This window comes from Sus scrofa, chromosome 6, assembly GCF_054392235.1.
Source record: "Sus scrofa isolate SSC_HxYL_T2T_F1_AM1 chromosome 6, Sscrofa_HxYL_maternal_Yorkshire_Landrace_v2.0, whole genome shotgun sequence".
Lineage (NCBI taxonomy): Eukaryota > Metazoa > Chordata > Mammalia > Artiodactyla > Suidae > Sus > Sus scrofa.
This window is the reverse complement of record NC_139388.1, coordinates 113,679,746-113,702,324: the sequence shown is the minus strand read 5'-3', so window position 1 is coordinate 113,702,324 and position 22,579 is coordinate 113,679,746. Positions and strand designations below refer to the sequence as shown.

The window sequence follows — 22,579 nt, the reverse complement described above, 5'->3', positions numbered from 1 at the left end:
AAATATACCAGCCTCACTTATTTCAGTTATTAAAGAAACTGAGTGTAGTGGCACACATGACAAAAAAAATTTTAGACAGCTTTTAAGAGAGAAAAAACAATGACATCATAACCTTGATGCTCTGGAGTTAGTAATAACTACAAAGTGCCTAACATCTAGGTGTAGGGGATCATTAATTTCCCCCAACTCAACCATTTATCTGGATTTGCCTGATGACATCTGACCTACTTTTCAGCATTCCAGGCAGTAATTACCTAAAGCCCTCCCCAAAGTCTCAGTCCATAAAATCCTCCTTTTATTAAGACTTAATAAGCCGTTAGTGCACTCCTGCCGCACTTCAAAGTCTCAGTGGCACCAAAGGAGTGTTGTTTTAAAACATGCAGTGCACGAAGTGCATTCTGGGGTGTTTCAGGCTCAAGACAAAACTTCGGCAACACAAACATCAGGTACTGTAATCTGGAGATCTTATTCTAGAGGTTATCGCTGGGTTCTGGGGAAGGCATTAGTAGCTGTGGGCTCCTAAGGTTCTGGAAACAAAGGAACAAAAGAATGCTAAGTGGATCCAGTCTGAGACTGGCAATGGGTAGGTAATTCTGATGAGGGCTTTGTGATCTGAAGTTGATTAACTTTTCAGTTGGAGTCAGGCAGGCCTAGGAATGGAGGGACCAAGGGTTAGTTACTTCCAAATCCCTTTCCCATCCACCCAGAGCTTCCAATTCTATTCTTACTTACATGTATTGTAGATAAGGGTGACAGTAACTTTAACATGCTCCATCTGCAAAACTAAAATATCTACCTGCTCACAAGTTCAATATTTATTGCTTCTAGATGTTCCATGTCTGCCAAATGTTTCTCAAAATAGAATATGATATAACTGGGGAAATACAGTAATTGCTGTGTTAGAATAGCACCGTCCATTATGGTAGCTGCTAGCCACATGTAGCTATTTAAATTAAAATTAATTAAAATGGAATAAAATTAAAAATTCAAATCTTTAATCACACTGGCCAAATTCCAAGAGCTCAGGAGGTACATGTGGCTGGTGGCTACTGTATTGGACAAGACAGAATTACAGAATGTTGTTATCGTTGCATAAAGTTCCATTGGACAATGTTCTACAATAAGAATTTTTACACCCTCGTGTTTTTATCTGTACTACTCAGAAACAAAAAATGCCAAAGAGGTATCTTTCCTTAAAGACTGTTTACATAAATATCAAATATTATCACAGGATAAAAATAGTTTAAAATATTTAAGAATACATACAACTAGTATCCATGAGGATGCCAGAACCATCCCTGGCCTCGCTCAGTGGGTTGGTGATCGTTGTTGCTGTGAGCTGTGGTGTAGGTCACAGACGCAACTCGGATCTGGCCTCGCTGTGGCTATGGCACAGGCCAGCAGTTGTAGCTCTGATTCAAGCCTTAGCCTGGGAACTTCCATATGCCGCAGATGTGGCCCTAAAAAAACCAAAAAAACAAACCAAACCAGTACAAATACATACAATGTAAAAGTACGTACAATTAGTGAGTTTATCAAGATTAGGACTTTTTTAAATTGGTAGTTATAATGATTACCTCCTGTTACTTTCATCCACCTTTTGGCCAGAAAGTATTTTTCATTTACAAATTCAAGAAGAGAGTTAAGTGAATTGAAAAAATGGGACTAGTAAATTTAGGCAATTAAATCATGAGAGTGAGAATGAAGGGTTTTGTGGAATCATGTGGAAAATTATTTCAGTAGTCAATTTCTATTTTGGCTGTGAAGATGATTCGGTATCCTTAGAAAAGAAGCCCTGAGGTTTCTTCCTTGTGAGGCAAACATGACTACCTTGGTTACCACATATTTCGCAGTTGAAGTGTTTTGTTACGCATGCACTTCTTTTATTAAAAGATGATGCTAGCCTGGGCTATACAAGCAAGACTGCTGTGTTTTCCAAAGATATTCTAAGAAATCTGCCACATCAGGTGTCACCTGTAGTGCAGTAACCAACCAGCCTGTAAGTAAGTTCTCAACACATATTTCTGGATTTGAATCAACTGAAAAACTACAGTCCCTTAAAAATGATACCTATTAATTCTCATTACGTAAGAACATGTTCATTAAATACATTGGAAAATATAAGTTGACAAAATTTTCATATGCTCATAATTTTCTTTGTCATTACTAGTTATGCCTATTTTTAAAAGGTGAAATTATAATAGAGTTTGAACCTTCACATTATAGATAATGTTAACTCCTCTGGCTAGACCTGTTGTCTGAGTCTGAAGAGGTGGACTCTATCAAAGATATTTGATGAAAATGAGGAAGTGAAGGAAAATCTGTAATACTTCTTTAAGTATATACCTTACTCGTATCTATCATAAATGGTTACACCTGAACAGCATTATCCTTTGACATGCGAAAGAGAAGGAGGTGCAGCTAATTTACACTGCCAATTACACTGGCATGGGTAAAGTCGCAACCAAAGCAGAAAAGCAAAAAAATCTGGGTAGCTGCGTGATGTATTGGCTTAATAAATTCCCAGAGCGTTAACCCTGTATTTATATTTGCTTCGGTTCGAAGGGCTTCCTCTCCCTGCCACAGCTCTTCGGTGTCCTTGGAGTAGGATCCACCCCTCCTTCAACACAGGCCTGGGCGTAGCAGGAGAGGCGCTAAGCCTCTGCCCCTCATTGCAGCGGTTGGCAAAGCCTGGAACCTTCTTCGGTGGTCAAGGCTGGGACGGGAGCGCGCTGGGGGCGTGGCGTGCGGAGCTGGGGCGGGGGGCAGGGTGCCGAGCGCGCGCCACGAGACCCGCGCGCCGGTCACGTGCCTCACGGGCCTGGCGCAAATAACGCGGGCGCGCGCGCGCTCGTGAGGCCGGCCGCGCGGAGGGGCGGTGCCACCACGCGAACAGTGCTGAGCCTCCTGGCGTTCCTCCCGCTTCACCGCGCCGGGATCTCAGAGACCGACGTTCCGCGGGTCCGCGAGTCTTCCGGGTGTGCGAGCCAGGTGACGGCCGCTTCCCTGGCGTGAAGCGTACAGACGGGGAGCCTGCGGTCTTGGTCCCCGCCCCGGGAGCTCTGGGAGCCTGGGTGACCTCGTCGGTCAGTTTCCTAGGCCGGTTCCCCTGCGAGCGGGTTCCCCTCTTGCCTTTGTAGTTTGTCCGCGCTTGGTGGGGGGTGAGTGCGCGTCTCCGAAGATGGTCAGGGTCGTGGCGTGGAGATGCTGGGCTAGGAGCCCGACCTCGTCTTTCCCGAAATCGCTGGCTGTTCCAGCGCTGCTAGGAAGTTAGTTGTTACAAGTAGCAAGATGTTGGCATTTGTTGCACTTCCACTCTGGGTGCTCTGACTGAGTCCTGATGCTACGGGAGTTTACCTACCAAGTCATCGACTGCGTGCTTTCTTGGTGTGTGTGCCTCCCAACTTTTAGTTTCCTACTAATGTGAGGATTGATTCACAGTGGAAGTCACGAGCTATTCATGTGATCATTCTCGCAGTGTACCCCGTGGTCAATTCGACAAGCATGAAAGACTATCAAAGGAATTCAGAAACAGTGTGAAAGATTGCAGCTGCGCAATAGAAACGAAGATTCATCTACCCAACCCTGCTAATTGGCAGGCGTTGAAAAGGGTTATCCTGATAGAACTAATACTACTTTGCAGTTGTGAAAGTTTTGCTTTACAGTTTGTATTGTGAAGTTGAACTGTTGGCATGTGATATTAAGTTAAACTAAACTTCTTGAATGTTGCAAATTTAGAGATTAAGCTTTTGTGGGTAGTTGATACAATCAGCTCAGCTCTAAAGTCAATGACCTTACCTTGAAAGTCTCAGCCTTAGTATTGTAACTGATGCGTTATGGGTGTAGAGGTCGGAATACCTCATCTCTTTACTCGGCATTTGGATTTGTTTTGATAGTTTAGCAATGTTCACATTCTGACTGATGCAAAGAATTTTTTGCAGCCAGTGTACGCTGGTATAATTTCTAAATCCCTTAGCTAAAATTTCAAAGATCTCTTATAAATTACAGAATAGTTACAGAAGCCACTGTCTTTTCGTCCCGTAGTTCTAAACCAGGGGCCCTGTCTACAATATATGAGGAAGAAGGGGAGAGAAAACTGTCAGTAGCGTTCCTTTTTAAATTTTATCTTTTCCTTTTCTCCTATGCAAAGCAACTCACCCGGCAGTGAACAACTGATATGCAAAATAGGAGTTAAGTGCTTCAAGCTGAGTAGATTGCTCTGAGGCAGTTGTGATCAGTGTAGGGTTTTGCCAGGGTCTGTTTATCAGCTGACACTTGCTAAATTGCTCCTTGTTCATCAGCAGAAATTGGTGTTGGGCGGCTAATCCTTGTCTCTGGAAGCAGCCTTGCAGGTGTTCTTTGCAAGGGAATTTAAACCTGTAATTCAGAGCAGCTGCATGTTATTGCTGTAAAACATTGCTCTCCCACTCTCGCCCCAACGCAAAGGAAAATGATACTTGTTTAGAACCAGCAACTAGGTAGGATACAGCCGATTTATTTTGTGTGATAACAGGGTGCAATGTCTGTTTAACAAATTAAAGTTTTTCTTCGTGTGGATTTATTTAGTCACATCTACATATTTAATCATAATGTTTCAATCTTGCCCTCTTTGACAGTTTCTTACCCCTTGCTATTACTAGGAATTGAGCTTTTGTACATTGTATGCATTGACTGAGAAAAGTAGTCAGTACAAAGTGGAAATCAGCTTGGCTAATAACATAAGGAGGAGAGAACAAGCCAACGTAAGAAATTTGACGTGGTTTGGAACTTTGTTGGTTACTTAAGCCAGACTGGTGGTAAAGGAGCTTTACTGATTTTTTAAAATTCTTTCCATTTCCTAGAAAGAGGACAGGTGTTAGCAGTGTAGGCACCAGCTTACACCAGTCTCACCAAATTCATTAATGAGGTGTCAGAAAAGATACTCTCATGCATTCTCTACAGAATATATTTTTATTTTAAGAAAATTTGGAGTTTCCTTATGGCACAGCAGATTAAGGATCTGGCATTGTCATTGCAGCACCTTAGGTTGCTGCTGTGGTGTAGATTCAATCCCTTCCACATGCTGTGGGTGTGACCAAAAAAATTAGTGAAGTACACTTGACAATATTTGTTAATTTATACTGTTTATACTATACAGCAAAGTGGTTCAGTTACACACATATATATTCTTTTTAACATTCTTTTCCATTATGATTGGTCACAGTATATTGAATATAGTTCCCTGTGCTATACAGTAGGACCTTGTTGTTTATTCTGTATATAATAGTTTGCATCTGCTAATCCCAAACTCAACCTATCCCTCCCCAACTCCATTACCCCCTTGGCAACCACAAGTCTGCTCGCCATGTCTGTAAAGAATATATGGATGATCATAATGTCATTCATATAAGTATCTTACAGGATGTTCTTGATCCCTAGAAATGTTGAATTTTTTTCTCACTTAACCTGGCTCAACCATTATTAAGGTGGGCAAGTATAAAAAATATTTTTTAATGCTTTTAAAGTAAGAGGATATACTAGGTCTCTCACTTTATCTGAGTCATTGTATTCATCACAGCAAATAGGAAATTACTATACAGTGAAAGCAATCTTTAACGTACAGTTTCCTATCATGTGACAATGGAAAGTAACCACAGGTTTTTACTTTGTAGCTTAAAGTTTTCCTTTAAAGAGAGATTTCTGGTCATATGGTGGGGAATTGGTCAGTATATATATATTTTTTTCGTTTTAAAAAAAATTATTTATTTTTGTCTTTTTAGGGCTGCACCAGGCATATGGAGGTGCCCAGGCCAGGGGTTGAATCAGAGCTGTATCTGCCGGCCTACACCACAGCCACAGCAATGCAGGGTTTGAGCCACCACAGCTTATGGCAACGCCCACTGAGCGGTGCCAGGGATCGAACCTGCATCCTCCTGAATACTAGTTGGGTTTGTTAACCACTGAGCCACGACAGGAACTCCTTGGTCAGTATTATTATACATGAGTTTTCTTAAATTTGGAAGATTCAAATGTGAACTAATCAAAATAGGAAACATTTAAAATACATTTTGTCTAAAATTTAAGGAATGTTATTGTTAAAGGATAAGAGTTGATCAACCTGTTGGTGAATATTTTTATTATCTAAAACTGTATTTAGGAGTTCCCGTCGTGGCGCAGTGGTTAACGAATCTGACTAGGAGCCATGAGGTTGCGGGTTTGGTCCCTGCCCTTGCTCAGTGGGTTAACGATCCGGCGTTGCCGTGAGCTGTGGTGTAGGTTGCAGACGCGGCTCAGATCCCGCGTTGCTGTGGCTGTGGTGTTGGCCTGTGGCTACAGCTCCGATTCGACCCCTAGCCTGGGAACCTCCATATGCCAAGGGATCAGCCCAAGAAATGGCAGAAAGACCAAAAAAAAAAAAAAAAGTAAATAGGTGTTCCATTGTGCTGTAGTGAGTCACGGATCTGCTATTGTCTTTGAGGAGGCAAAGGTTCGATCCCCTAGCCTGGCAAAGTGAGGTAAGGATCTGGTGTTGCTGAAGCTGTGGCGTAGATTGCAGCTCTGGCTCAGATTCGATCCCTGGCCTGGGAATGTCCATATGTGGCAGGTGCAGCCTAAAAAGAAAAAAAAGTAAATACTTTTCTATTGCTTTTAATGGCTTACAAACTGTAGTGTGGCCCATTAGAATTACAGTCAGCTGTCTATCATTTTTCTGCAAAAGAGATGATGCTGTTTATTCAAGGCATAGAGTCTTGTTGAGGTAGTTAGAGAAGAAGTTTCAATATATTGAAAAGTGATTTTGAATTTAATTTTGTATTTTTAAAAGAAAGAAGCAAGTGCTTCCTAAAAGAGACTTTGAAATTTGCTGTCATTTTCCTTGAATTGCTGTATTTTGGACATATCATTTCAGTTTGTAAATCCTCTTAAAATAACAGGGTTGGGAGTTCCCATCGTGGCTCAGCAGTTAACAAACCTGACTAGTATCCATGAGGATTCGGATTCTATCCCTGGCCTCATTCAGTGGGTTAAGGATCTGGTGTTGCCATGGACTGTGATGTAGGTTGCAGACACAGCTTGGATCCCGAGTTGCTGTGGCTGTGCTGTAGGCTGGCAGCTGTACCGATTGGACCCCTAGCCTCGGAACCTCCACATGCCAAGGGTGTGGCCCTAAAAAGACCAAAAAAAAAAAAAAAAAGGATTAAGACATAATGCAGGTTCAACTTCCTACATGCTCACATATGAACAATAACTATGATCAGTGGCTTTTAATTTTAGAGGCTGAATTGAGTTTTATGAAATATATAACAATACTATTTCACTCCTTGATGAGAAGTTCTAGATTCTTGTGGCTAGTAAAGCCCTATCCTTGGCAAGTCACTTACCTTTGTGCTTTCCAGTTTCCTTATCTCTCAAATAGTGTTACATTAAATACGAATCTGTCTACCAAGGCTGAATTTCTAAAACTAGCAAAATGCATTTGTTGTTTGTGATAACACAGATGTCATGGTTTTATGTGTACATGTTTGTATATGCCTGTGTACAAATAGGTTTATACATACACCGAGGAATATATAATAACATAGAAGAACTTACTGATCTCTTGCTAGGAACTAATAAGATTGAGAGCAAAAAGCTGTTTTATTTCTCTGGCCATGTTTTTCCATATTATAATTTTTAATATTTTCCTTCTATTAAAATAATACAATATTGGGGGAAAAAACCATACCATTAAGCAGGTAACTACTTTGGAAATTAGTGCTGAACACACTACAAATTTTTTTGTTTTAAAGATCTAGTTTGTAAAACATATGTATTCATAAATATTCAATTTTTCTTACTATTCAAATTCCTAGCATATAATGTATTTCAAATATTTTAATAATGTATTACCAAGTATAAAATCAGTATCTGAGAATTTTTATTTTTTTATTATTTTTAAAAATTATTTTCTGATACAGTTTTTTTTCTACTGTACAGTGTGGTGACCCAGTGAGACATACATGTACACATTCTATTTTCTCACATTATCATCCTCCATCATAAGTGACCATAGTTCCCAGTCCTCCACAGCAGGATCTCATCACTAATCCATTCCAAAGGGAATAGTTTGCATCTGTTAACCCCAAACTCCCAATCCAGCCCAATCCCTCTCCCCCTCCTTGACAACCACAAGTCTGTTCTCCAAGTCCATGAGTTTCTTTTCTGTGGAAAGGTTCATTTGTGCCTTATATTAGATTCCAGATATAAGTGATATCATATGGTTTTTGTCTTTCTGACTTTCTTCACTTAGGATGAAGAGTCTCTAGTTCCATCCATGTTGCTACAAATGGCATTATTTCATTCTCTTTTATGGCTGAGTAGTAGTCCATTGTGTATATATACCACATCTTCCTAATCCAGTCATCTGTCAATGGACATTCGGGTTGTTTCCATGTCTTGGCTATTGTGAGTAGAGCTGCAGTGAACATGCGGGTGCATGTGTCTTTTTTAAGGAGAGTTTTGTCCGAATATATGCCCAAAAGTGGGATTGCTGTGTCATATGGTAGTTCTAAATTTCTAAGGTATCTCCACAGCGGTTGTACCAGCTTACATTCCCACCAACAGTGCAGGAGGGTTCCCTTTTCTCCACACCCCCTCCAGCACTTGTTATTTGTGGACTTATTAATGATGGCCATTCTGATTAGTGTGAGGTGGTATCTTGTGGTAGTTTTGATTTGCATTTCAGTATCTGAGAATTTTTAAACATATGGTTGTAATGATTTTTGAATGATTAGCCTTCCTTTGGCTTTGTTAATAGTACAAAAACTATTTGGCAATTGTTAGAGGCTGTTTCAGATGCTTCCTACTTTTTAAATTGTGATAAACATAACAAAATTACCCTTCTAAACATTTTTAAGTATTCCATTCAGTGGCGTTAGGTATATTCATATTGTTGTGCAGCCATCACCACTGTCCACCTCTAGAACCTTCTTATTATCCCAAACTGAAATTCTGTACCCATTAATTACTAACTTCCCATTTTCTCCCCAAGCTTTTACTAATCACCCTTTTACTTTTTGGCTGCATGGATTTGTCTACTCCAAGCATCTTATATAAGTGGAGTCATGTAATATTTGTCCTTTATGTGTCTGGCTTATTTCACTTAGCATGAGTGTTCAGGCATTTTTCAGAGTATCATCCTTTTTAAGACTGAATGATATTCCATTGTGTGTATATATGTATATACTACATTGTACTTATCCATTCATCCACCAGTGGACACTTGGGCTGCTTCCACCTCTTGGCTGTTGTTAAGAATGCTCTTATGAACCTGGATGTGCAAATATCTGTTGAGTTCCTTCTTTCAGTTCTTTTGGGTATATGCTCAGAAGTAGAACTGATGGGTCATGTGGTTATTCTCTGTTTAAGTTTTCGAGGAATCGCCATACTTTCCTGATGTTAGATGCTGCTGTATGTATGGTGGAACAAAGTTTGCTGGGTTGTCTTTTGAATTTTAACTTTTCAGATACCTTTAGGAACTCAGCTAAAGGAAACATCATTTAATAGTTTGAGTTTCTGATACTCGGGTGAATTTGCTCTGATTGTTGACCTTCACTGCCTTTGATTTCTCTAGGAAATTCCTACTTTGATTGTGTAGAAATTAAGCTGGAATAGTAACGAAAAGTATCAGTGTAGTGTTCAAATTATAAAATAGACCTCTGGAGTTCCCTTCGTGGCTCAGTGGTTAACGAATCTGACTAGGAACTGTGAGATTGCAGATTCGCTACCTGGCCTTGCTCAGTGGGTTAAGGATCCGGTGTTGCCATGAGCTGTGGTGTAGGTCGCAGATGTGGCTCGGATCTGGCATGACTGTGGCATAGGCTGGTGGCTGTAGCTCCGATTGGACCCCTAGCCTGGGAACCTCCATATGCCGCGGGAGCGGCCCTAGAAAAGGCAAAAAGACAAAAAAAAAAATAGACCTCTGACCACATTTAACAAGTTATGATTGTTCTTTGAGGTACAAATTTTAGGGTCTCTGCCAAGATTCCAGAGTTGTTAGAGCCACAGAAATTATCCACTGTAATGAATGGGGATTTAGTGGCATGGATTACAAAGTGTGGGGACCACTTTAGTTAATCTACAGTGTTTATGCAACAACAAAATGTAAATTTGCTTTCCACAAAATAATTTACAGTTAGAAGTGTAGTTTCCCCTGTGGACCTTGGAGGAAAGGAAATAGAAGGCAAAGTGGTCCCTAGTTTTTGAAGCTCAAAATGTTTTTGTCTAGTTATTTTCTTGAAAACATTCAGCTGTTAAAATCTCATTAGTTAACCTTAACAGAGTTTGGAATTGCATGAGTGTGCAAAAAGAAGCCCAAAACATCCACAAAGTGATAATGAAAAATATTGTGTGGGGATAGGATATACCCTCATAAAATGCATTAAAGGATTATTTTTCTTTTGGCTTAAATATCAGAGACAAAATCCTTTTCTGAAATAAGCTCTCATGATTCCAAAGAATGTTTTTTAAAATCTGTTCAACGTGTGCATTTGTATTCTTTGATTTTTGTATTTTTTTCTAAAGTTATCACAGAAATTAATTTATAAATTGGAGATTATCAAAGTAAAGAAGCAGTGATAATGCTAAATAATCCTGGAGTGTATATTACGAAAAGTTCTCCGTATTTTGGTATGTTTTAAATTTATTTCTTCTGGCGTATAAGAACCTTTTTATTTTGGTCACAGGATAAAGGTGTGCATTACTTTTAGGCCTTCCTATAGGGCGACTTGATTCCTTTGTTTTCAAAGATCTCAGTCCACGTTCGTCCATCCATCTGTCCATTTAATTAATATTTGACTGCCTGCTGTGTTTTAGGGATCTTGCTTCCAGACATCTTGCTGGGTACTAGGGGTATAGTGTGGAACATAATAGACACTTTCTAATCAAGTTTTCAGTGTAGTGAAGGGAGGGGCAGAGAAATGACCTTATGAACACCTAAGGACTGATGTTTGTGGCAAAAATAAGGTGCCATGAGGGTTTATAAAGGGGATCTACTTGCGGCATGTGGAGATTCCCAGGCTAGGGGGTCGAATCAGAGCTGCAGCTGCGGGCCTGCGGCAATGCGAGATCCCAGCAGAATATGTGACCTACACCACAGCTCCTGGCAATGCCAGATCTTTAACCCACTGAGCAAGGCCAGGGATCAAACTGTCGTCCTCAAGGACGTTGGCTTTGTAACCTGCTGAGCTGCAATGGGGAAATACCCAACTTATGCTGTAATTTTAATTCAGCGTGTTATCTTTTTTTTTAAATTGAAGTTTGTTGATTTACAATGTTGTGTTTCTAATGTAGAGCAGAGTGAATCCATTAAATATTTATGTTCTTTTTCATATTATTTTCCATTACAGTTTATTACAAGGTACTGAATATAGTTCCATGTGTTCCAACAACATGTAGAACATTGTTGTTTATCTATTTTATATGTAGTAGTTTGTATCTGATAATCCCAAACTCCTAATTTATCCCTCCCCCACCTCTGCCCCTTTGGTAACTGTAAGTTTTTTTTCCCCCTATATCTGTGAGTCTGTTTCTGTTTTGTAAATAAGTATGATATTTTGGAATCCACATATAAGTAATATCTTAAGATTACTTCACTTAGTATGTTAATCTTCTCTGTGTCCATCCATGTTACAGCAAATAGCATTATTTCATTTTTTTATGGCTGAGTATTGTGTATATGTCACATTTTTTTTTTTTTTTTTTTTTGTCTTTTTGCTATTTCTTGGGCTGCTCCTGCGGCATATGGAGGTTCCCAGGCTAGGGGTCGAATCGGAGCTGTAGCCACCGGCCTACGCCAGAGCCACAGCAACGCGGGATCCGAGCCGCGACTGCAACCTACACCACAGCTCACGGCAACACCGAGTCGTCAACCCACTGAGCAAGGGCAGGGATTGAACCCGCAACCTCATGGTTCCTAGTCGGATTCTTTAACCACTGCGCCACAACGGGAACTCCTATCACATCTTCTTTAGTCATCCCTCTGTTGATGGGCATTTGTGTTGCTTCTGTGTCTTGGCTGTTTTGAATATTGCTGCTGTGAACACTGGGATGCTTATATCTTTTCTAATTATGGTTTTCTCTTGATATATGTGCAGGAGGGATTGTTGAATCATATGATAACTGTTTTGAGTTTAAGTAACCTCCATATTGTTACTAATATGGAGTGGCTATAGTGGCTGCACCAATTTGCATTCCCACCAATAGTGTGGGAGGGTTCCTTTTTCTCCAAACCCTCTCTAGTATTTATTATGTAATTTTATTGTTCAGAATACAGCATATTATTCTATATTTTATTTAGTGATCTCATAAGTTTTTTTTTTCAACTCTATACTTTTAGGATAATAATATGCTAGCCTTAAAGATAATACATTTATTTCATGGGTTTCCATTTTTAAATAAGTAAAAGTGTTTTAAAATGCCAATTTCCAGCCTTCTCTTGTGGTGCAAGTGGGGTGTTGTCACCATAGCAGCTTGGGTTGCTGCTGCAGCCTGGGTTCCCTGGCCCAGGAACTTAACATGCTGTGGGCACAGCCCAAATAAAATAAAAAAATATATAGCCAAATTCCATTTGAAAAGGACTGTTTTAATTCCCTGTCATATAAACACAATAATTTTTTTTCTCTATGCCTTCAAAAAAAATAAAGGGGTTTAGTTGAGTTTGGGGATGGAGATGGCGAGTTAGACTTCTTGAGGAATGTGGATAGTAATTTATTTGTACACTTCTCTATAGCGTAAGTTCTTCTAATGTAAGGCCTAGTTTTATTCATTGGTGTGTCTTCAGAGTTTAGAACAATGCCTGGAATGTGGTTGGCAGTGTTGATTAATTCATTTCCTTCTGTGATGGCAGAACTAAGGAGAGTGATGCTGGCCCCGGGATGATGGGAAAACTGCAGCTTCTGGTGAATGTCACATTGCATGCTTTCCTGCTCCCTGAGTGCCCACCTAAGGAATAAGGTTTTAGGCACTAAATATGTAGGTCTGTATAGACAGCAGTGGACTTTTACTTATAATGGTTCTTGGATGAAGAAAAAAATTGTAATGAATGTTTTTAATGCCTTAATTTGGAACCTTTTCTTAGTTTCTTTCTGGCATAGCTGAAATGAACACAAAAATCATTTTATTTTCCTGGTCAAATTAATACCTTTATCATTTTAGGAAGTTTACTTGATCTTTATAGGTTATTTTTGGAGTTGGACTATTTTGACGGTGTTAGAGCCATTAGAATTTTTTTTTTTTGCTATAAAATTGTGTTTTTACTATTTTCTGCTCCTAACACTTTAAAAATGATTTTTTAATGGAAGTGAGTTGTAAATGCATACAAGATTTTATAAAATTGTGTCTATGGGGAGATCAGGCATGTGTTAGTCCCCTCCTCACCCCTGCCACTACTTCGTATAAAGTAATCAAAGTTTTATAAAGGAAAAGAGTTGAAAATGTCTTTGCATTTTTGAACTTCACGCTCTTGCTTATTTGAGTAAACCCCAAGTGTTACAGTCAGTAAACCTTTAGTCTACTTAGCCTACAGATAGACTAGCTATGTTTTTTTTTTTTTTTTTTACAGCTGCACCTGTGGCATATGGGAGTTCCCAGGCTAGGGGTCGAATTAAAGCTGCTGCTGCCGGCCTAGGCGACAGCAATACCAGATCTGATCTGTGTTTGCGACCTAAACTGCAGCTTGTGGCAACACCAGATCCTTAACCCACTGAATAAGGCCAGGGATTGAACCTGCATCCTTGTGGACACTGTGTCAGATTCTCAACCTGCTGAGCCACAGTGTGAACTCCTAGATGTTCAGCTAGTTTTGATGGATGTGGTATTAAATTGCTTTGAAAAGAAGAAAATGAATTGCTTTAAGAATGTTTTATGAAGTTCCTGTTGTGGCTCAGTGGTAATGAACCCGACTAGTATCCATGAGAATGTGGGTTCGAACCCTGGCCTCGCTCGGTGTGTTAAGGATCCAGTATTGCCATGAGCTGTGGTATAGGTCAAAGACAAGGCTCGGATCCAGTGTTGCTGTGTTTGTGGTGTGGGCTGGCACCTGTAGCTCTGATTCGACCCCTGGCTTGGGAACCTCCATATGCTTGTAGGTGCCACTGAAGAAAAAAACAAAAAAGCCAAACTTTTTTTCTGTAAACCCAATGTGGTGAGAACCCAAGGTAATATAATTATACAACTTCCAGTATGTTATAAAGATATTTACTTCAGAATTTCTTTGATTCATTCTTAAAAAGCAGGAAAAGGATATTAAATGAAAATTTCTTTTGTGTATTATGTCAGCAAAGTATACTTTTAGTCCTTATTTACTGCACTTGTCTAATGAAAAATAGAAAAACATCTGTGACAAAATGTCCTTTTAATTTGATAAGTTTTTTGTTTTATCTTCAATAAATTATTCTTATTATAAAGAAATGCCTTTATATTGTAGGGAATTGAGAAAACACAGCTATCAAAAGACATTTAGGAGTTCCCGTTGTGGCTCAGTGGTTAACGAATCTGATAGCATCCATGAGGACAGGACGCAGGTTCAATCCCTGGCCTCACTCAGTGGGTTAAGGATTCTGCATTGCTGTGGCGTAGGCTGGCAGCTTCAGCTCCGATTTGACCCCTAGCCAGGGAACCTCCATATGCCTTGGGTGTGGCCCTTAAAAAAAAAAAAAAGATGTATATAGCCATTCATAATTTCACTGCAAAGAGTAACCTCTATCATCCTGATGTACTACCCACTTTTTCTCTGTGAACATGTGAAACATATATAGAGATCGTTATGTTGGAACCACCTGACCTAATGATACATTGGAATTCAGTAGTTTTAGAAATTCTTTTAGAAAGCCTTTTAATTTTTAGTAATTTTATTGGAATACTGTTGACTTACAAATTGTGGTAATTTCAGGCGTACAGCAAAGTAAATCAATTATATATATCCATTCCTTTTCAGATTCTTTTCCCATATAGGTTATTACACATTATTGAGTAAAATTCCCTGTGCTATGCAGTAGGTCTTTGTTGTGTATTTTATATATAGAAGCGAGTATATGTCAGTCCCACCCCCTAATTTATTCCCCCTCAGTGTTTCCCCTTTGGTAGCTGTAAGTTTGGTTTCGAAATCTTTGAATCTGTTTGTTTTGTAAGTTTTATTGTATCATTTTTATTAGGTTCCACATATTAGTGATTTCATATTTGTCTTCCTCTGTCTGACTTCACTTAGGATAATTTCTAGGTCCATCCGTATTGCTGCAAATGGCATTATTTCATGCTTTTTTTTTTTTTTGTCTTTTGTCTTTGTTGTTGTTGTTGTTGTTGTTGCTATTTCTTGGACCGCTCCCGCGGCACATGGAGATTCCCAGGCTAGGGGTTGAATCGGAGCTGTAGCCACCGCCCTACGCCAGAGCCACAGCAACGCGGGATCCGAGCCGCGTCTGCAACCTACACCACAGCTCACGGCAACGTCGGATCGTTAACCCACTGAGCAAGGGCAGGGACCGAACCCGCGAACTCATGGTTCCTAGTCGGATTCGTTAACCGCTGCGCCACGACGGGAACTCCTATTTCATGCTTTTTTATGGTTGAGTAATATCTATTGTATATATGTACCACATCTTCTTTATCCAGTTCTCTGTTGATGGACATTTTCACTGCTTCCATGTCTGGCTGTTGTAAATAGTTCTGCAGTATACATTGGGTGCATGTATCTTTTCAAATCATGGTCTTCTTGAGATACATGCCCAGGAGTGGGATTGCTAGATCATATAGTAGTTCGATATTTAGTTTTTTAAGGAACCTCCATACTGTTTTCCACAGTGGCTGCACCACTTTACATTCCCACTAACAGTGTAGGAGGCTTCCCTTTTCTCCACACCTTCTTTAGCGTTTATTGTTTATAGACTTTTTGATGATGGATATTCTGACTGATGTGAGGTGATATCTCGTAGTTTTGATATGCATTTCTCCATTAATTAGTGATATTGAACATCTTTTCAAGTGTTTTTTGGCCATTTGTCTGTCTTTGGAAAAATGTCTGTTTAGACCTTTTTACAACCTTTTTAATGTTTTCATAGTACTCAGTTATGTGACCAAACCTTTATTGATGGCTATTATTTAACTTTTTTTTTGTTTTATAAATAGGGCTACAATGAATATAAGTATTGTTAAACTTTTAAAATGATTAATCAAATGTTATGTTATTTTAATAAATGTATGCACAAATAATGAATGCCAAGATAATCAGTAAAAACACTGATTAACAAGCTGTATGAAGAAAGGACATGATGGTCACTGTTATGCACTGAAAATGTGAAAATCAGTCTTTGGGTAAGAGTTTGAGATTGGCTTTCCTGAGAGTTTATTGGAGCCCTTTCAAGAGGACGTGAGTGAGTGCTGGGAACAGGGCTGGTTATCTGATAGGGCCCATGGCCAGCAGGGGTTTGTGGGGGAGCAGCCTGCTCTTCTGCTCTGCTTCCACTCTCCCTGAGAACTGGATCCAAGCTGTGTCTGTGACCTACGCTGCAGCTTTCGGCAATGCTGGATCCTTAACCCATTGAGCGAGGCCAGGGATCAAGCCCACGTCCTTATGGATATTAGTCAGGTTCATTACCACTGAGCCATGATAGGAACTCATAGTTCTTTGAGCATTTTTAAGACAGTTTTATTTTTCTAGATTTTATTGGAGTATAGGTGACTTACAGAGTTAGTTTAGGTGTACAGCAAAGTGAAATATATATATATTTATGATTATATGTAATTTTATAAAATGATTAATATCAATTATATTTATATTATAAATGTATTTATAATATAAAATTTATACTTTATATTTAATATACACATTTAATTTATTTTTATAACATTATAAATATATATATATTTCAGATTTTTTCCCCATATAGGCTATCACAGAGTATTGAATAGATTTCCCTCAGCTATATAGTAGGTCCTTGTTACCAATGAATTTTGTATATAGTAGTGTGTGTATATCGAGTCACAACCTCCCAGTCCATCCCTCTGCAACATTTCCACCTTGGTAACCATTAGTTTCTGTTTTGTAAATAAGTTCTTTATCATTTTTTATTAATCCACATATTAGTGATCTTGTATTTGTCTATGTCTGAGTTACTTCACTTAGTATGATAATCTTTAGGTCCATCCATGCTGCTGCAATGGCATTATTTCATTTTTTTTTAATGGCTGAGTAATATTTCATTGTATATATGTACCACATCTTTATCCAGTCCTTTGTTGAATGACATTTAGGTTTTTTTCCATGTCTTGGCTATTGTAAATAATGTTGTAGTGCTCATTGGGGTGCATGCATTTTTTAAAAATTTTTTCTGGGTATATGCCCAAGAGTGGGGTTGCTAGATCATATAGTAGTTCTATATTTAGTTTTTTAAGGAACCTCCACACTGCTCACCACAATGGATGCACCAACCTGGAAGGTGACATGGATGCTGGTGACATTTCCACCAGCAGTCTAGGAGGGTTCCATTTTCTCCACATCCTCTCCAGCATTTATTGTTAGTAGACTTTTTAATGATGGCCATTCTGACTGGTGTGACATGAATAATTATGTCATTTGCAGCAACATGCAATATCATAACATGCATTATCATAAATAATGATAACCTGAGTGTGTGAATATTTTGAAATTATTTGATCTTGTCAAATTGTTGCCTCTCCCTCTGTAACATGTACAAGATTGTATGCATATAACGATATGTATAATATTAGCAGTTTATTGGAGTGCACATTTTCTGTTCATCCCAGCAGTTGCTGTGTTTCATTTTTTAATTTTTACTAATTAGGTAGGAAAACAATAGCATAGCATTTGATTTATTTGCATTTGACTGATAGTATGAAAGAAATTTGTATTTTTTCTGGGAATTGCTTTTCATAACATTTTGATATACATGCTTTCAATTTGGTTGTAATCCTCTATAATTGGCTGGAGACTTGGTAAGAAAATGAGAGTTTAGAAGTTCCCATCGTGGCTTAGTGGAAAACCAGCCCAGTTAGTATCCCTGAGGATGTGGGTTTGATCCCTGGCCTTACTCATTGGGTTAAGGATCCACTGTTGGCGTGGTGTAGGTCACAGACACAGCTTGGATCCCCTGTGGCTGTGGCTGTGGCATAGGCTGGCAGCTGCAGCTCTGATTCAACCCCCTATCCCAGGAACCTCCATATGCCACAGGTGTGGCCCTAAAAAGACCCCCCCCAAAAAAAAATTTGTTAAGTATGAGTATTCCAGGATCCCTGTGTATAATATATTTTCTCACAGGCTTTTTTTTTTTTTTTTTTTTAATGGCTGCACTCACAGCATGTGGAAGGAAGTTCCTGGGCCGGGGATTGACCAAGCTGCATCTGTGAACTATGCTGCAACTGGCAATGCCGGATCCTTTAACCTACTGTGCTGGGCTGGGGTTTGAACCCTAGCCTCCACAGTGATCTGAGTTGTTACAGTTGTATTCTTTTTTTTTTTTTTTTTTTTTTCTTTTTTGGCTGCCCCACAGCATATGGAGCTCCTGGACCAGGGATTAGATCCAAGCTGTAGTGTTTTTTTGGTCTTTTTGCCTTTTCTTTTTTTTGTTTTTTGTTTTTTGTTTTTTACTGAATTTATTTCAAGATGAACTTAAAAATATGGAACGCCTCATGAATTTGCGTGTCATCCTTGCGCAGGGGCCATGCTAATCTTCTCTGTATCATTCCAATTTTAGTATATGTGCTGCCGAAGCGAGCACTCTTTTTGCCTTTTCTAGGGCTGCTCCCAAGGCATATGGAGGTTCCCAGGCTAGGGGTCGAATCGGAGCTGTAGCTGCTGGCCTACGCCAGAGCCACAGCAACGCAGGATCCGAGCTGCGTCTGCAACCTACACCACAGCTCATGGCAACACTGGATCCGTAACCCACTGAGCAAGGCCAGGGATCGAACCCTCAACCTCATGGTTTCTAGTTGGATTCATTAACCACTGCGCCATGATGGGAACTCCCCAAGCTGTAGTTTTGATCTAAGCTGCAGCTGCAGCATCGCTGGATCCTTAACCCACTGTGCCAGCCTGGGGATCGAACCTATGTCCCAAGCCTCCAAAAAATGCTGCCAATCCTGTTGCACCACAGCAGGAACTCCTGCAGTTGTATTCTTAACCCGCTGTGTCATAGCAGACACTCCCTCACAGGTTTTAAAAGTGTTAATTTACGTCTTGTCTTAGGATATTTCTATACGAACTGCTGAATTGCCATTTTTTTTGGGTTTTTTTTTTTTTTTTTTTTTGGCCACATCTCTGGTCCATGGAAGTTCCTAGGCCAGGGATAGAATCCAAGCCACATCTAGGACCTATACCGCAGCTGTAGCAATACTAAATCCTTAACCCACTGGGCCAGGCCAGGGATTGAACCTGCACTTCTGCAGTGACCCAAGCTGCTTCAGAGACAATGCCAGATCCTTAATCCACTGGGCCACAGTGAAAATGTCTGAATTGCTGTATTTTAAGACTTTGTCTAGTTATTGTACTAGTAATTATTTACAAAATACTTTTTTGATAGAATGCTTTCATAGGTACAATCTTAAAACCGATTATGAAATCAATTATGATTTGTTTCGCAAATGAGGAAACTGAGGTTTTGAGAGAGTAAGAAACTTGCCCAAATATCTAGTGCACTTCAGTAATAACACAAAGGGCATGGAATCTCCAGGTCAAGTTTTGGCCCTGCACCTGATTAATTAGTTCTTGTGTCTGTATTATTAGCTGCAAAATGAAGATTTTTTTTTCCTTTTATCAGATAATATCCAAAAGCTAATTATGTTCTTAGATAATAGCAATGCTATTATTTTTTACGTTACTCAATTAATTTATTACACTTATAGTTGTACAATGATACAGCATTTCCATCCCAAATCCTCAGCATCCCCCCAACCCCCAACCTCTCTCCTTTGGAAACCATAAGTTTTTCAAAGTCTGTAGGTCAGTATCTGTTCTGACTGACTTGACTTAGCATGATACTTTCCAGGTCCATCCGTGTTGCTGCAAATGCCGTTATTTCTTTCTCTTTAATGGCTGAGTAATAGTCCATTGTGTGTATGTACCACATCTTCTTGATCCACTCCTCTGTCGTTGGACATTTAGGTTGTTTCCATGTCTTGGCTATTGCAAATAGTGCTGCAGTGAACACTGGAGTACATGTGTCTTTTTGAGTCCTGGTTTTCTCTGGATAGATGCCCAGGAGAGGGATTGCTGGATCAAATGGTAGTTATATGTTTAGTTTTCTGAGGAATCTCCATATTGTGTTCCACAGTGGTTGCACCAATTTGCATTTCCACCAACAGCGTAATAGGGTTCCCTTTTCTCCACCCCCTCTCCAGCACTTATTGTTTGTAGACTTTTTTGATGATGGCCCATTCTAGCTGGTGTAAGGTGGTGTCTTATAGTGGTTTTGATATGCATGTCTCTAATGATGAGTGATGTTGAACATCTTTTCATGTGTTTTTTGGCCATCTGTATGTCTTCTTTGGAGAATTGTCTGTTTAGATCTTCTGCCCATTTTTGGATGGGGTGGTTTGTTTTTTTGGTATGGAGCTGCAGAAGGTGTTTAGAAATTTTGGAGATTAATTAATCCCCTAATTATGTTATTAGATAATAGCAATGTTATTATTTTTTAAATCTAGAACATGAATACAGAAGCAGAACAACAGCTTCTTCATCATGCGAGAAATGGCAATGCTGAAGAAGTAAGACACTTGTTAGAAACCATAGAAAAGAATGAAGTAATTGCTGACATTAACTGCAAAGGTAAGCTTTGAATTGATTTCTTAGCTTTTTCTGGTGAGTATGTACTGCTTCATCATTTATTTAGCACTAAGCTTGCTTGCAGCACATTTCCATTTAAGGCAAGCCTTGCTCTGTGTGTATGGCCTTGGCTTCCTCAGTGACCCCTTTTCTTGTGCTCTGTAAATGTTTGTAGCTGAAGTAAAACTCTTCAGGAATCAGACTTGGGTCTTTCAGTTTGTCTTAAATAAAGGAGGCACTCCTGGGCTGGCTCAGGAGTCTCACTGGGGCCCTTGTTGGCTCAGTGGTACCCTGAGCCTCTCTGGCCCGTGGCCTAGGCTTGCTGGTTCAGCTCAGTCCCACTTCTGTGGGTGTGGCTGTGGAGGGGGAGACACGTGAGAGCTTAGGGCAGCTCTGGGTGGCCAGAATTCGGCCTTCCCTCTGCCCACACAATTGGGTTTACTTTGAGGTAGCCACCGTGCAGGTTGGTGCCAGGACAGATGGCCTGCCAGGGGTCTTTTCCTAGTGTCCCCTATGCCACTGTGTGTTCTCAGTGTTCCCCCGACTTCTCTCGCTCTCTGGGCTTAGGGTCAGGAGCCATAGGTCCTGTTATGTCTCTCCCTCTCCCATAGCCCTCTGGCCCTCGTGGGTACTTTGTTCTGCCGGTCACATCCTCCTTTTGTCCTAGAACAGCAAACCTCATGGCCCCACCTTCAGTGGGAAAAGAGCATTACCTTAGCAGTAGAAGAGAAACCGTGACCCACCTTGTCTGGAATATATAGTCTGAATTGATTCTTGGAGTGCTAAAGGAATTCTAAAAGTCCTTCAACAGAAACCTGTTTCTTAATCTTTACTTGGGATTCAGTTCTGAATGCGAGAAAGGCTCCTGATTTGATCATCATCAGTGACCCTTTCTGCCCAACCCTGCCTGCGTTCCCGGTTGCCTCAGACTAGTGAGTGAAGAGTCACCTACTTAGAAACGTAAAACTGAGAGACAGATGTAAATGCTTTTTCAAAATTTCACCCTCATTATACCCTCATTTGTCTTAAGGGCACTTAGAAGGGCTTATGTAGAACAGCCTATCAGGAGATGTGGCTTGACCCATAGGAAGTGAGTGGAGGCTGCTTAGTGTTTCCCCGTGGGAATCCTTGCGCCTGGCATTTCTTTCTCAATTGTTTTCTATCTCATTTGCTTTTCCAAACCCTGAGAATTTGAGAAGATGGCAAAGTGTATTATAATTCTGCAGGAATTAAAGCCCAACAGTCAACATAGAGATGTTCCTGGAAGGAATGTTCTGATGTCAAGTTGAAGGGAGGGAGGTGCTGACACGCTGTTGAAGGGTAAGGTTGGCACTTCTAGGCTGGAGCACAAAGGACGAGCTAACTGGGTCGTTGTGCATGTAGCTGTTGCCATGTTAAAGTGTGTGTTTTTGGTCTTCTCTGTTGCTAATGGTGAGACATTCTTGCAAGTGAAATAAATACCAGTATGTTTATTAGTATATTGTTAGTGATGTTCCAAGAAATAAGTTTTGTTTTGGTTTGTTTTTTAGGGCCAGACGTATGGCATATGGAAGTTTCCAGGCTAGGGGTCAAATCAGAGCTGGATCTCCCGGCCTACACCACAGCCACAGCAACGCAGGATCTGAGCCACAACTGCAACCTACACCACAGCTCAGGACAGTGCTGGATCCCAGTCCCACTGAGCAAGGCCAGGGATCGAACCCGCATCCTCATGAATACTAGTGGGATTTGTTTCTGCTGTGCCACAATGGGAACTCACAAGAAATAAGTTTTGAAAGCAAAATAAGAACT

At 40.1% G+C, this 22,579-nt stretch overlaps 1 protein-coding gene and 1 non-coding gene across 13 annotated transcripts in view; one reads left to right on the top strand and one right to left on the bottom strand.

Moving 5' to 3' along the window:
* The first annotated feature begins 2,855 nt into the window (after positions 1 to 2,855).
* The window catches only part of OSBPL1A (oxysterol binding protein like 1A), a 221,190-nt gene continuing 201,466 nt past the window's right edge, over positions 2,856 to 22,579 (top strand). For 7 of the 12 annotated variants that reach the window (XR_014807738.1, XR_014807736.1, XR_014807737.1 and 4 more), the window contains exons 1-2: positions 2,856 to 3,086; positions 20,668 to 20,791. Coding sequence is in view for 4 of the 12 variants with exons in the window: in XM_084964342.1 (XP_084820468.1) it covers positions 20,671 to 20,791 (121 nt within the window). In the remaining 8 variants the exon portion in view is untranslated. The remainder of the gene's footprint in view (positions 3,087 to 20,667; positions 20,792 to 22,579) is intronic. The other 5 variants (XM_084964350.1, XM_084964346.1, XM_084964343.1 and 2 more) reach the window with 1 other exon arrangement.
* LOC146402770 (U6 spliceosomal RNA) lies at positions 18,640 to 18,746 on the bottom strand. Its single transcript, XR_014808684.1, has one exon. It is a non-coding gene; the product is annotated as a U6 spliceosomal RNA (small nuclear RNA).